The following is a 15,657-nucleotide window of genomic DNA, read 5'->3' on the forward strand; positions in this document are numbered from 1 at the left end:
CCGGAAATGGGGTATTTAACCCTATATAAATTATATTCTCAAATTGCTATTTTACGCTTTTTGCTAGTTGAGGTTATTTCTGAGTTGACTGTACTAAATGGAGCGTTGAAAAAGAAAAAAAATACATTAAACAGACTACAGCTAGGTTTTTCTATATGAATCACAATCGAAAATCCATACTAAGAGGGATACAAAAGAATTCCAACTTGGGTTCCGTATTATGCAAATACGAATTTAGGAGAAACCCATGAGGCATTCCAGTATGTTCCAAAAAAGATACTTAAGACGGAATTCTAGAAATGAAGCTTCATTGTAGCTCTGGAGCATTCCAAGAAGGATTGTCCGATGTCACTACCCACAGCCAACAAATCAATCCCAGAAGGTGTTTGTTGAATCACCAGCGTTACTCTGGAGAACCTAAGAACAATTCTAGAGAATCCCAAGAGGGATAACCAAAAACCTCGCACTTGAGAAAATTAAATGGGATTTTAAGTGTCATTCTCAATCAACCAGGAACTTCAAATAACTCCAAAGAAGATTCCCAATCGGAATTCCATAGAATGCTAACCGGCGATGAAGAACATAATAATTAATTCCGATGAATTCCACGAAATTTTGAGGACATAAATCTTATTTGGAATTTTGGCATTTCTTAGCATTTTAAATTCTGAAGTACTCTTGGAACAATATTAACGAATTAGCGAAGTATTAATGGAGAATCAATGAGCGAATGTAGTTAATAACATAAAATCGGAGAATCTCAATCAAACATATATTATAAATAATATCAAAAAAGATTTCGTATAACCCCAAGAGAAATTTCAGAGAATCTCAATAGAATGGAAATGGAATCGTCTAATTAAGATGATCTAATAATAACACTAGTTTACAACATATTTAAACTTTGTATGCTGATGGTAATTTCCCATGTAAAATCGTGCGCTGAATCTAAAAATGTAGTCAGAAAATCTCAGTAGGATGGTTTTCAAGATATATATGAAAAATGAAATTTCAACTAATTAAAGTTTTTGTACTACAATACAGATATCTGTAGGCTGTAATGAAGCTATATCAATTATTTTAATGCCAAATTAATAGTGAGAAAATTGGAAACTATTTTTCAATGAGATTAGTGGAATTGTTGGCACAACCACTACAAACATTTGTTACCTTGCTTAAAAACTTTGCTGAAATCAAGTTTTTCATGGAAATATGCAAAACATAAAAAAATAAACTATTAATTAACAACAATACCACTAATCTCACTGACCAATGTTGTTCAGTTGATCGAAATAAAATATTCTCACCTTTAATTTGGCGTTCAAATAATTGATATAGCTTCATTGTAACCGGAGATACAGGGTGAGGAAAAATTAACTGTGTTTTTTCTCTCAGTGTATAGCTCGAATTTGATAGATGCTGAAATGAGCACACCTCTGTCAATTGAGACCTTGATACATAATAAACAAACGCTTGTAGTCTCGTTTGAATCGGTTCACGTCCACTACAAAGTGCGGCAATTAAGCTTTATAAACAAGGAATTCGTTGCGCACGTATTGCAAAAATATTGCAAATGCCTTCGCAAACTGTTCGGGATGCTATAAAACGGTACCATGAACTCAGAAATTTGGAGGACCGTTCAGGAAGAGGCAGAAAAAGAAGTGCGAGAACCCCTCAGAACCGGAACATACTTCGTCTTAGGATTAATCGAGATTCTAGACGGTCTATCCGAAAAATGGCGCAATCATTGAAAATCGACAAAAAGTCAGTACGAACTATTCTACGCAAGGATTCAGGACAAATTTTCGAAGAACCATTACCTAAATGACAGGATGAGAAGGAATCAGTACCAAAAATCCAAGATTTTATTGAAGGATTTCGGCAATGGACGGCATCGCACGATTTTATTCACCGATGAGAAGATTTTCATTGTTGAGCAATACCACAACCACCAAAACGATCGCCAGCTATTGCCAAAGGAATTTTCTAACCGTACGAATGTTGCCAGATCATATCATCCAACTTCGGGGATGGTTTGGGCGGGAATTACGGCTTCCGGTAAAACTCCCTTAATATTTATCGAAAAAGGCGTCAAAATCAACCAAATAGTCTACCAGAAGCTGCTGACGGACACAGTTAAACCTTGGGCACGTACGCATTTCGGTAACAACGATTGGACATTTCAACAGGATTGGGCACCATCGCATGGAGCGAAAAAGACGCTGGAGCTTTGTAGCAAACTTTTTCCTAGATATTTGACAAAAGATGAATGTTGAAGGCCAATCTCCTGATTTAAATCCAATGGGAATAGTCCGTCTGGTCAATTCTTGAGTCCAGAGCCAGTACTAAGTCACACATATCTTTAGATCATCTGAAAGCAAGTTTGACAAAAGTCTGGGATGCAATATCTTTGGAGGAACTAACGTCCATCGTCGATAATTTCCCTATGAGGTTGAAGGCGTGTATACAAGTCAAAGGAGCACATTTTGAGAAATTGTTGTGAATATCATAAACTATGTACCTACACTTCCCATAAATTTGTTACGAATAAATCATTAAACACGGATAATTATTCCTCACCCTGTATGTGTTTTAGTAAACAAACTTAGGTCAACCATTGAAGTAATTGTTTTTGGTCAATTCATTGAAGAATTGATAATCATGGATTTAAGTATTGACATGACCTTTCCTATTAAGCAACATAATTTCAATACTACCCACCCAACAAAATTTATATGATGTACCTGTATTTGTTTGTCATGATTTATAAAATTCTCGATAACACCAATGCACAGTGGTCGGAGATAGCAAAATCATGAACCTAATTGAAATGTATATAAACTATTGACTTAATCAAAAAAGTATCTTCTGAGGAATTGTTCACAAAAGTATCAGAATTAAAAAAATTAGACCTATTTTGATTCCCTAGAGATATAGAAGATATTTTCTTAAGCAAAGTTGCCTAGCTTTTCAAAATATGACACTTTTTTGAAAATACAAATTGTCTTTGTGCAATAGTTTGATTCCCCTTTAAATTAAATTTTTATTTATGGACTTTTTATATAATAATTTTTCAAGCTAATAATGTTCAAGACAAATTTATACAAAGTGAAACGACATGTCTTTGCTCAGGACAGTATGTGGCTATGTACAATCCTTGCAATGTTATAGAACTTTATAACGTTATTTTACCCTATTTTTGAAAGCTTATAGCAGAGAAAGTGGCAAATCGGAACACAATATCAACTACTCTTTTTAAAGCTTAGACTTTGTACTACAAAGTACTAAAGGTTTTGTTAGCGTCAATTATTTGATGAGATGCGTGTTTTGCCATTTTTACTGTAAACTGCAAGGTTCAAGGAAATAACCTGCGCTTTTTGATAATAATATTTTCAAGATTGGAAAAATATTCCAAAAGGGCGTAAATTTCCCAAATTACACGATTGGTAAATTTTAAGATACGAATATCTCGAAAACAACAACAACGGACAATTCTAGAATTATGAACGTATTTGTTGTAAAATTAATGTATTTACACTGCTTCAAGGATAATTGATAAATGTCGACAGTATTTTCAAAAATGCTACATTTTTCAAAAAATTATGATTTTTCTGTGTATGAACTGTCTACCTTAAACACATTGTCAGAAATGGGATGTAATGTCAACCTAAATGCCCCTAATTTGGGCCCATACATAAATTCAGCAATCGACTAAATTTTCAATAGTGACCAAAAATATCCATTAGTATCGTCCCAATGACGCGTTCATCGAGATAAAATTGATAAATAGCAGATTTTTAGTGATGGGCCCAATCTTAGATCCGTAGGCCAACATTAGAGCCATTTTCCCTATATATTATTTTTGTATTTATGCGTGTCATTTTTGTATAAGCCCTTTTAAGAAGTTAGTCGTGTACACAACTAGGGAAATGTGTTAAATGACATATTGGACTGTAACAAACAAAAATTAAAAGTAATTCAAAAAAACATCGATCCGAAACGATTTGCGAGTTTGCGTGGAACTGAACGCTTGATTGATTGACATTAGAGTCTTAACTATGATATTGACGATAAGCATCAATTCCAAATCTGGATCAATATTTATCCTTTTATAAAAAAAAAAAACATTTAAAAATTAAATTAAAATGATTGGATTGCAATTTTACATTGGGATAGTTGCTTTTACATACAGGCTCAGTTATGTTTTTATTATGAATACTTGAGGCAAAAAAAAATGAAAATTAACTCGAGCAAAGAATTATACCAAATTGATAACAAGTTCTGATACCCAATTGTCAAGGTTTGATAGCTGAACATGTTATCATTGTAGTTGAATAAACAGCCAAGATATAAACAATTATAGCAAAATAATACTCTTTGAATATTACAAAAATAACTAATTTAGTTATCATTGAAAACATCTTTATAACAAATTCTGTGATCCATGCTAATTTGTTCAACAAATTTCCAATTATTTTGTCGATTTGCTATTAAGGTGATACGATACGTCACGCTTTTTTTTGCTTTTTTTTCTCTCCTTTCTATGTGTCAGTGAATTGATTATCATTGATGCTGTAGTAGTGTGAGTGTACATCATGCACTACCGCAACTACCGTAAACATAGCTGCTAGAGTTCGTTATTATTAGGTCGAATGTGTAACAGAAACTATCACTACATTTCCATTCAATTTGCCAATATTATCGACCTACCACCTCCCAGGACACCCCTTCCTATACAGAAAACAATTTTGCGCCTAGCCACCAAGACCAACATGTCAAGTCATCATAGAAGTTAATTGATTCAACATCACACTTTGGTTACATACGACCTGTCCAAAAGTGATTCCAGAGCTCAAAACTCCAGGTACACGGTAAGAAAAAAGATCCCAAAATGACTCAATTTCACAAATCTCGGCACTATATTGCAGGAAGCCAAAAGCGAGGCCAAAAGTAGGTAATGTGGGTCGAAGAGTTTTCATTTGATTGTTTTCAATTAGTATGGAACTGACAATTCGTTTCTACCCACTGAAAGTCAAAAGTAGGTAAAAATGAACTGGCCGCTGGATATTTTTTCTTATAGTGTATGTTTTTGTTTTTGAATCATCCGTTGCCGCCTTTTGCATATCAGCTGATGGCTTCGAGCAGTGCTACCAGAACAACACATATGTTTTCTATAGAAGATTTCTAGGATCATTGACTATAATTTTTTTGCCTTGAGAAACAAAATAAGAAATTGTTTTAAACATTTTTTAGTGATGGTTTCTAAATTGCACACAGTTTAAGTACCTTAAAAAGCAATAAAAACATTGTTTTTACACACTTTGTTTCAATTAAATCGACAACACTGGATACGATGATAGATGATTCTTACACACACCTCCGTAATGCGGTGTGTAGAAAAAAGGTAATCAAAACAGTTTCAACTTGCAAAATTATTCGCGGCTCGCGTTTTTAACGATGCAAATGATATTATTTAAGTAAATATCGTCTTTAAAAGTGATTTAAGTTGAAAGTACTTGTAGAAGCACGTGTCGTAATTGTTTTTAGTGTGGTTCTGAGAAATGAAAGCTAGTGAAAACAGTTGTTGAAATTTCATGCCCTGAGCAGAGCAAAATCCGCTGATCGTACTTTTTAATGTAAATATTACCAATGAGTGAATGAATTGGCAATATTTGGGTGGCAAAGTATTTAAATATGTATCCAGATCTTATTAATACAATTCAGGCCCATTTTTTAAGGTATGTAATTAGTAATTTACTGTTTTGTAGGAAGATGTCTTTCGTACGCATACCATAATACGTTTATTTAATGATTTTAGGGACAGCCATTGTTGCATGACGTGCCGTATCACCTTAAAGCCTTACGCTGAAAACTGACTGGCAGTGTTTTTCTGAAGTTTTGAACGAACCTTGCATCATTTCATTATCTTTCATGGTTGTTATCATATGATAACAAAATTAGTCGAGGTTGATAACTAAATTAGTTATACGATAACAACTGAAAACAATACCTGGATAATGGAACATCAAGACTTGTTTTCAAGATGATATCAGGTTGTTATTTTACTTTGCTCGGGGAGGCCAACCTTAGCAAAAATTTATAAAAAAAAATGATAACAAGTTATGATACCGGTTGTCAAGGTTTGATAACTGAATATGTTATCATTGTGGTTGAATAAACAAATTATAGTAAAAATGCTCGTTGGATATCACAAAAATAGCTAATTTTGTTATAATTGAAAACATATTGATAACAAACCCTGTGCAATTTTTTTTCAAGCAATTTAAAATTATGTTATGATACGCCTTACGCTGATAACTGAAATTTCGTAAACATATAGTACTTTTTTTATGTAAAAAAAAATATATTCAAGTTTGATAACTACATAATTAATGCGATAACAACTAAAAACAAAATGATATCAGTAATAACAAAACTTGTTTTCAAGATGATATCAGGTTCTTATTTTACTTTGCTCGGGTAATGTGCCTATGGTTGTCGGTACGATTAGTAAACGTGTCAGCCCGGGTTGATCGCAAATTTATTTATGATCCGCTGACCCAAAACAAATGCCCTGTCCGACTTACTCATTCCCCTTCACCCACCGTGAACCATTTTTAACGACCAATTTTGAGAACCATAACGACCTAGCCCCGTTTCAGCACCACCCATAGTGCCCGGTGTCCGGTGCCGGTGCCATGCCGTGAGGAAGGTCACGAAAAGCGAAGAAAAATATTTAGAAAAACACAAGGGCTCCCCGATCAACAACGGCGAAAAACTCTGCATAAACAACCGATCCAGGCAGGATACGCGTCCAGCATGAATATAGTTCCCATCCGAGCCTACTAATGCTCAAAGTATATTCCACGTCGCCTCCCAGGTAACTTGATCCCTCCTAGTCCATTCCTAGTCAAGATAGTCAAAATTCACAGCGCAAAAGGTACTCGCCAGGACACAGCTAATGGGAGCACGGATGGAATTTTTATTAGGCAATAAAAATGCTATCGTGCACGATTCCTCGGCTCCTTCGACAGGAGTGGGAACAAAGACGTTCCACCACTTTAACCAACCCTGCTTAGGTCCTGCTCCATGAAGATGTTCCAAAAATAGAGCTCCTGAGTGGGTTAACTTGCAGCCGCACACACACACACACACACCCGGCGCATTGCTGGGGGAAAAGTTTAGATCCTTTGTGGTTTGACTAGCTGCGGTTCTGCTGGTAAAATTCTCCTCAATATCGTCCCCAAAAGAGACACACGACATAGTTTAAGGAAAATGTAACTTCATGATTTTTTCTTTTCTTTTATGAGCAAATAACTTGCGGGCAGTGCGATTTTGTACAAAGCTTCCCGTGTCATCTTTACGCTCTGCTGCATCGCTCAATAACGTTGGCTGGTGGTGGTGACCTTCTCGGTGGTTGGAAGGAATTTTCCTATTGATGCGGTTGTGGTTCGTTGGCACTGAGAAAATGCCAAGCGGGACTCTGTTGGGGAAGCTCGAGGTTTTGCCAATACTCTTGTGGTTTTAAAATTAAAATTACAAAATTGGTAGCATTTCTTGGTATTGATTCCTTTACTCTTTCTACTCTTCTTTCAGACATACATGGCCCCATGGTTGTCGATATTTGGAGATTTCACAAAAGACGCATCAGCGATGTACAACAACTTTCGCGTCTATGGCACGGGTCTGCTCTGCGTGATGGGTAAGTATCGCCAACCAGAATTGAATCCAAACAATCCCTACAAACATAAACAACATTCCAACGATGTAAGTGATCAATTCTCCGAAACTATGAGGAGATGAAGAATTTCCTTCGTGGAGATTATTGAATGTACATTTTGATTCCATGAAATTCAAATCTCTATAGAACTTCACCATTTGTCGTCGGTAACCATCAAACGAACAGAACAAATGTTTAGCGACGACACATATCGGCTAATGCGTGCACAATTTGTCTATATTAGTTGGTCTGGTGGTACGCATCTATTACCAAACTGACAACGACGAGTTTCCCAAAATCATGTCTACCGAATTGTGCGCATTCCGTCCGTTCATATGTGTGCACACATTGACAGCCCGCAAAATTCATATTCATGAAGCTTTCACCCATAAATCATTGGGTGCCGGGCCTGTTGTGCTGCAGAGTGGCGCTGATGCCCAACCCCATTCCCGCAAAAACCGACCACTTCATAGAGAGGGCTTCCGAAGCAGGGAGAGCAGCATTCATGTATTAATATATATCGCGGAAACGATAAATAAATCACATCCGCAAAAGCGGGGAAATCTGAGCAGCGTCGAGCCTGCGTCGTGTTGCATCCACTGTTCCGGTTAAATTGCATTTGCAGCCTGATGTCGTTCGGTGGGGCTGCAAACGAACCGAACCCATACGGAAACGGTAAAATGTGAAATACGGGTCTCTTATTGCGATTAATTATGGACCAACTAAGCTGTTTGCACTGCCAACATTATAATGCGAGGCTTTGCATCGGAAAGTCGGCTTTCTGTTGTGTGAGGCGATAGTGGGAATTCGTAGCAAGGTTATCGCATTCATTCATAGACATCGATAGCAGCTACTTTTGCCTGTTGATTGCACACTGGTCCATATGGATAAATTGGCAATACTAAACTTATTTACCTTTCAAGCTTAAAATAATTAAAGTGGATTTTCGGGAGGTTTTAGAGAAAATCACATACATTTTTTAGATACCATATGGATTGAAAGTTGATCTCAGGCTTAACAGATTTAGTCAAGAAGCACGCCGTGTCCGAAGTGGCGGATTATTCAACTTTAATGTACCTCAGGTAGGGGAATTTACGTATTCTCGGCAACCTAAGCAGCGACCTTCTTTCTATAGCCTTTTTCTACATGGAACGCACACATATGCAGTACTGGTTTGTTTACAATCTTTTGCTGCCAGCTGCTCTAACAATTTCAATCGAAAGAATTGTCAAAAACTGTTTTGAAATGCTTTTACAAAGCTCCAATCTTCTCTAGTGAGAGCAAGTATTGTCGGCAACCCGTTTTTCTTCGGCAACCGTTCCATTTGAACTGCATGTAAATCTGCTGTTCTATTATCGGCAACTCGAAATCAGCTACAATTTGTATTGCGTGTGTTTCATTTCAAGAAAACCCTGCTAGATTTCTTTTTCTCAGTAGTAAAAATATAGTCAAATGGAAGCTGAAAGCATAAAGAATCGTTTGCATGCATTCAGCGAAGTGTTTTCGTAAGAAAATCCAGTGAAAATAGTGTTTCAATTTGGGTTTCCGAAAATAGTCTGTCATGCCGAAGCCGTCAGTTCCCCTATTTCTTTACCAATTGATTTTAAAATATTGTATCAGGGGAAATTTGAATTAAGGGTCTTCCTTAGCTCAGTTGATAAAGGCGCAGCTACAAACCAAGACCATGCTGGAGGTGGCAGGGTTTGGTTTCCGGTCCGGTCTAGGAATTTTTCTGGTCTAGGAATTCTCTGTCACACAATTATACTAATGCAAAAATGGTACAGGCATCGAAAGCTCTCAATTAATAACTATGAAAGTTGCATCTAGAACACTATGTTGAGAGAACGTAATAAGCTAAATGCGATAAACAATAAGCTTGAAATGCGAGGAAGAAGAAGACAAGCTATAAACAAATCTGATAAGTTCAGAAATCTTCGTAGAAGTGGACGCAACTTTCCAGCATTTTACTGAACTTTACACAAATTTAGGGAACTCCATCGCGGCTCAGGGATAAGTTAAATGGATTGGGAAGAAGTTCAAGATGCTTCATTTGAGGCCACACAGCAAAAAAAAATCTGAATTTTAATTGTGATGTAAACATTTATACATGTAAACTTGTGTGTCATTAAACGCAAACGAGAAACTTGTATGCAATGTTGTTTACAAATATGGACTTTTGTATACAATATGCGCAACATTGCATGAAATGTCTTTGAACTTTACACGATCTATAATGTAAATTTATATGACATATGACACTCCATTTATGTGCATCACATTGAACAGAAATTTACACTACTTTTTCGAACTGTGCATGGAATCAAATTGAAGAAACTTTGTAGAAGTCCAGGAACCTTCGTTTAAGTTTTATAGAACTTAGAACTTTATCCATGGATGATCAATAAGATTTTAATAAAGTGTTGAATGTTTTTCAAGGTCTTAAAAAATGAAAAGTTTATTCAGTATTATTCTGAAGATCAGAAACACTTTAAATGTTTTCAAAATTAAGACATATCTTCAAAACGAATAAAGAGAATGAAGTGAAAAGAAGTGTCGAAATTAGTTCCGACTGACTGCAGGGGAGATTCTTCCGGTTTAATAACCTCCAGAGCAATATGTGTTACACGGCTCTTTATTGGGAGATTTTTAAAATCCTGTTTGGTTGGATGTATATATAGAAGCACAAGATTGTTAGCATAGTGTATAACATAATTGGTAGCGTAAATACGAGTGTGCATGTAGTAGTGGTTTATAATAAGTTCTGTGTGACTTACGTTTAATTCCCCTAGTGTAGTTCCGGATGGGTCATAGGAGGTAGAGATGGAATATGCTGTAATAAGTTCTTTTAGGATTTCGAAGCTTGACATAATTCACTTGTTCTTACCGAGTTCGCTTTAGTTTTAGGAATATAGGTTAGGTGTAGCTCGTAGAAATGGTAGATAGTAGATTTTAGCACTATTTAAGATATATCATTTAGTTCTTTTGTAAATAATTATTCAATTTAAATTACCTGAATTCAATAGTAGATAGTTAAGATTTAGGTATAGAATTAAGGATAGAATTAAGGATAGATTTAATCACTAACTTTAAGAACGGTTATAATCGCGTGGGCAGCCAATTGGATTGTGTTGTTTTTTTTTCTTCTTCCTATTGCGGAGAGGTGCTGGCCAAAGCCATCGGACCGACGCTTTCAGCAGATAAGACATAGTTTTGATGTCTTTGAGTCAGCTACAAAGCTATTATAATATATTTATTAGCTTATATAAACATTATATATAATATTACTTACAAATTCGGTAACTGGTTATTGGAAAACAATTGATTCCAACCGGCACCTCTTCACTACAATATCTTCACGATTATCATATTAGTATGCATTATTAGATTATCGGTCAACAGATATTAGGGATGATCACTTTTTATATTGCTCAATTCTGAGAAGCGCAAATTTACACAACAAGAAGATTAAGCTCAATTATCAGCCGGGAATAGGTAATTAATTTAAGAAATTCAAGGTCGCTCCAGAGTTTATGTTAGTTAACACTAGTTCACAGCATATGTGAACTTTGTACGCTGCTAGGTATTTCCCAGTCGGAGACATTTGTATTTTAGTTTAAAAAACTTTTTTCAAGTGGAATTTCATTTTTAACAGTATCTCGAAAACTATCATACTGAGACTTTTATGACTAAAGTTTAGGATTCATCGCACGATTTTACATAAGAGTCAAAGGTCAAACATTGTAGTTAATTTTTTTATTTTTATTTGTAAACTAGTGTAATGAGTAATTCCCCGCCAAATGACGAATCGGAAAAAAACTCGATCTTCTCCGATTTGCAAAATTGTTTGTAATGGGCCATCATTCACATTTGAGCAAAAATTTCGTTTTTTTATGTAACTTATAGATAGGAAACAATATTAGCACCATTTTTAAACATTTCCTGTGCATAATAACATAAAAGCTAGACCAACAACAACTTCAACAAATTTACCAAAAGTTCTTGTTCTACGACAAAATTATTGAGACAGGCATAATTTTTGTCAAAATTCAAATGACCATAACTTTCCGGAAAATGGTTCAAATTGTATGATTCTAATGTCATTCACCAGGAAATTTATCAAAGTTTGAATAAACTAGATGTTCCAGGCGCCCCGGGGGATGCGGTCAATTGGGGCCATGACCAGAACCATACCAATACGGGTGTCAAACTTCATGGTTTTGCTTGCTTATGGGAATGGAAGTTCGATCAGATCCATAACTTACTCTGGTTATCTTGGAGCAGGTTCTGGTTGCCCCGGGGGATGCGGTCAATTGGGGCCTTGACCAGAACCATATCAATATGGGTGTCAAACTTCATGGTTTTGCTTGCCTATGGCAATGGAAGTTCGATCAGATCCATGACTTACTCTGGTTATCTTGGAGCAGGTTCTGGATGCCTCGGGGGATGTGGTCAATTGGGGCCATGACCGGAATCATATCAATATGTGTGTCAAACTTCATGGTTTTGCTTGCCTATGGCAATGGAAGTTCGATCACATCCATGACTTGCTCTGGTTATCTTAGAGCAGGTTCTGGTAAATTGGGGCCATGACCAGAACCATATCAATATGGGTGTCAAACTTCATGATTTAGCTTGGCTATGGCAATGGAAGTTCGATCACATCCATGACTTGCTCTGGTTATCTTGGAGCAGGTTCTGGGTGCCCCGGGGATGTGGTCAATTGGGGCCATGACCGGTACCATATCAATATGGGTGTCAAACTTCATGGTTTTGCTTGCCTATGGCAATGGAAGTTCGATCAGATCCATGACTTACTCTGGTTATCTTGAAGCAGGTTCTGGGTGCCCCGGGAGATGTGGTCAATTGGGGCCATGACCAGAACCATATCAATATGGGTGTCAAACTTCATAGTTTTGCTTGCCTACGGCAATGGAAGTTCGATCAGATCCATGACTTACTCTGGTTATCTTGGAACAGGTTCTGGGTGCCCCGGGGGATGTGGTCAATTGGGGCCATGACCGGTACCATATCAATATAGGTGTCAAACTTCATGGTTTTGCTTGCCTATGGCAATGGAAGTTCGATCAGATCCATGACTTACTCTGGTTATCTTGGAGCAGGTTCTGGATGCCTCGGGGGATGTGGTCAATTGAGGCCATGACCGGAACCATACCAATATGGGTGTCAAACTTCATGATTTTGCTTGCCTATGGCAATGGAAGTTCGATCAGATCCATGACTTGCTCTGGTTATCTTGGAGCAGGTTCTGGATGCCTCGGGGGATGTGGTCAATTGAGGCCATGACCGGAACCATACCAATATGGGTGTCAAACTTCATGATTTTGCTTGCCTATGGCAATGGAAGTTCGATCAGATCCACGTCTTGCTCTAGATATCTTGGAACAGTTTCTGGATGTCCCGGGGGATGTGGTCAATTGGGACCATGACCGGAATCATATCAATATGGGTGTCAAACTTCATGGTTTTGCTTGCCCATGGCAATGGAAGTTCGATCAGATCCACGTCTTGCTCTAGATATCTTGGAGCAGTTTCTGGATGTCCCGGGGGAAGTGGTCACTTGGGACCATGACCGGAATCATACCAATATGGGCGTCAAACTTCATGGTTTTGCTTGCCTATAGCAATGGAAGTTCGATCAGATCCATGGCTTGTTCTGGTAATCTTTGAGCAGCTTTTGGGTGCCCCGGAGGATGTGGTCAATTGGGGCCATGACCAGAATCATATCAATATGATGGTTTTGCTTGTCTATGGCAAAGGAAGTTCGATCAGATCCACTACTTGCTCTAGATATGGAGCAGATTCTGGGTGCCCCGGGGATACAATATACAAATAATATGGATATAAAATTAAAGTTTGGTTAGCCTTTAGAAAATCAGGTTAATCCTATTTTCAGGTTTAGGGAACTGCCCTCGATTTAATGGAAATTTTAGGTTTTAGAACTTTTGTTTTCAACGAATCGACCTTTGACAAAATTACGTGTTATCGGCCACCAGACGGACCGGGCGCCCTCCACCACTAAACGTTTTGCTTTGTAGCTGTGTCTGTACTGAATTAGCTAAGTCCCACAGAAAAAACTACAGAAGGCTTATAAGTTAACTCTAGAGACTAAACCCGTAAGTGATTTTCCAGATCAACTCAAATTCGAAGCCCTTATTGGCTCAGTCCAATAATCACATTCAAAGACGTACTATGGACATCATTTAGGATAACTTGAAAGGCCTTATGCTTCAACATCAAAGATGTTACAGACTATATCTAGAAGTCTTATAAGTCTACTTCAGTGGACTTGAGTAAATCATATTTTCAAACATTTCCAGAGGACATTCGGGTTGCATTTGAAAACATTGCAACTTAACTTAAAATACCTCAATTCAGTTCAGAAATTGTAAGAAAACCATGTAGCACACAAACCTTTAAAGGCTAAATCTATCTTATACGTTAACTATAGAGGCTTTATGAAAGTGGTGGGGGCCATGGGTGTCACTCCTCTGAATAATGGAACCCTTTTCTTTCTTCCTCGCATTTCAAGCTAATTGCTTATCGCATATTAGCTTATTGCGTGCTCTCAACTTAGTGTTCTAAGATGCACTTCTGCGGTTATCGATTGAGAGCTTTCGAAGCCTGTACCGTTTTTGCCTTAGTATAATTGCATGGCAAATACAATCATACTCTATGCCCAGGGAAGTCGAGAAATTTTCAACCCCGAAAAATCTTAGACCGGATCGGGAATCGAACCCAGCCACCTCCAGCATGCTCTTGCTTTGTATCTGCGCTTATGCTTACTGAGCTAAGAGGCACCCGTGGTATTTAAATATACTTGACCTTTCCAGAACACGGGCACATTGTCAATTATACTACGGCTACCGATAATACTTGGACATCAAATTTCATCGAATACCCCATTTCATTTGTAAACGTTCTACATGCTTCCCAAGTAACATTGCAAGCTTTATAGAGGTTTTATAGCATACTACAATTCTAAGTCATGGTTTACAGAACCTTCATAAAACCAAAATTGTTACTTGGGATGTCTCCTGCTGATCATGTGTACCTGTACCTCTCTGCACAGTTCGAAAAACTAGTGTAAATTTCTGTTCAATATGATGCACATAAATAGAGCGTCACATATCATATACGTTTACATTATATATCATGTAAAGTTCTGACGCATTACATGCAATGTAGCAAATAACGCTCGATTCAAAGTAAATCTGGACGCACGCACCCCTGGTGGTTGGAACAAAAAACGTTTGACAGGCATTTGTTGATGTTTTATTGACGAAGAAATTGGTGAAAAGTTTTTCTCGAGTGATCGACGCATCCCGAAATTACGGATCATGGAACTTGAGAAAAGAAAATTAATTGTGCACAAACATCTAGAGAACTATTCGTGGTCTGCCTCAAAAATAGCAAAAGCGTTAAAATTCCCAAAAGTCAACGGTGAGTCTTGTAATCAAACGTTACAAGGATACTCTGAGTGTGGATAGAGCACAGCGCATCTATTGTAAAAGTGGCACTACGGACAAAGAGCTGAGGAGAAAGGTGTTGAGGTACGTGAAAAGCAACCCAGGTGTCTCCATACGTGGTTTGGCAAGAAATACGATTCCAACTTTTCCACCGTGCGTAACATCCTTTCAAGAGAAGGATATAAGTCTTTTTGTGCCAAATGTAATGAAATGTGAGAACTTGTTATATATCATTTGAAAGCTGAATAAATACCCTTTTGTTTGACGTTTTGATCAACCGTGTATGTTGTTTAATTCTTGAGTTATGATCACTTGAATGCGTCCAAATTTACTTTGAATCGGGCTTTATTGTATACAAAATCCCATCTTTGTGAACAACATTGTTTAGAAGTTGCTCGGTTGCGTGAGATGAAATACAAGTTTACGTGAATGAATGTTTGCATCACAATT

At 37.2% G+C, this 15,657-nt stretch overlaps 1 protein-coding gene across 7 annotated transcripts in view; it reads left to right on the forward strand.

Moving 5' to 3' along the window:
• kcc (solute carrier family 12 member kcc) overlaps positions 1 to 15,657 on the forward strand; it is an 836,076-nt gene that overhangs the window by 681,196 nt on the left and 139,223 nt on the right. For all 7 annotated transcript variants that reach the window (XM_065231465.1, XM_065231467.1, XM_065231461.1 and 4 more), the window contains one exon: positions 7,597 to 7,702. In XM_065231465.1, the coding sequence (XP_065087537.1) occupies positions 7,597 to 7,702 (106 nt within the window). The remainder of the gene's footprint in view (positions 1 to 7,596; positions 7,703 to 15,657) is intronic.

This window comes from Ochlerotatus camptorhynchus, unplaced genomic scaffold, assembly GCF_037179485.1.
Source record: "Ochlerotatus camptorhynchus isolate MF236.1 unplaced genomic scaffold, CSIRO-AGI_Acam_v1.1 ptg000357l, whole genome shotgun sequence".
Lineage (NCBI taxonomy): Eukaryota > Metazoa > Arthropoda > Insecta > Diptera > Culicidae > Ochlerotatus > Ochlerotatus camptorhynchus.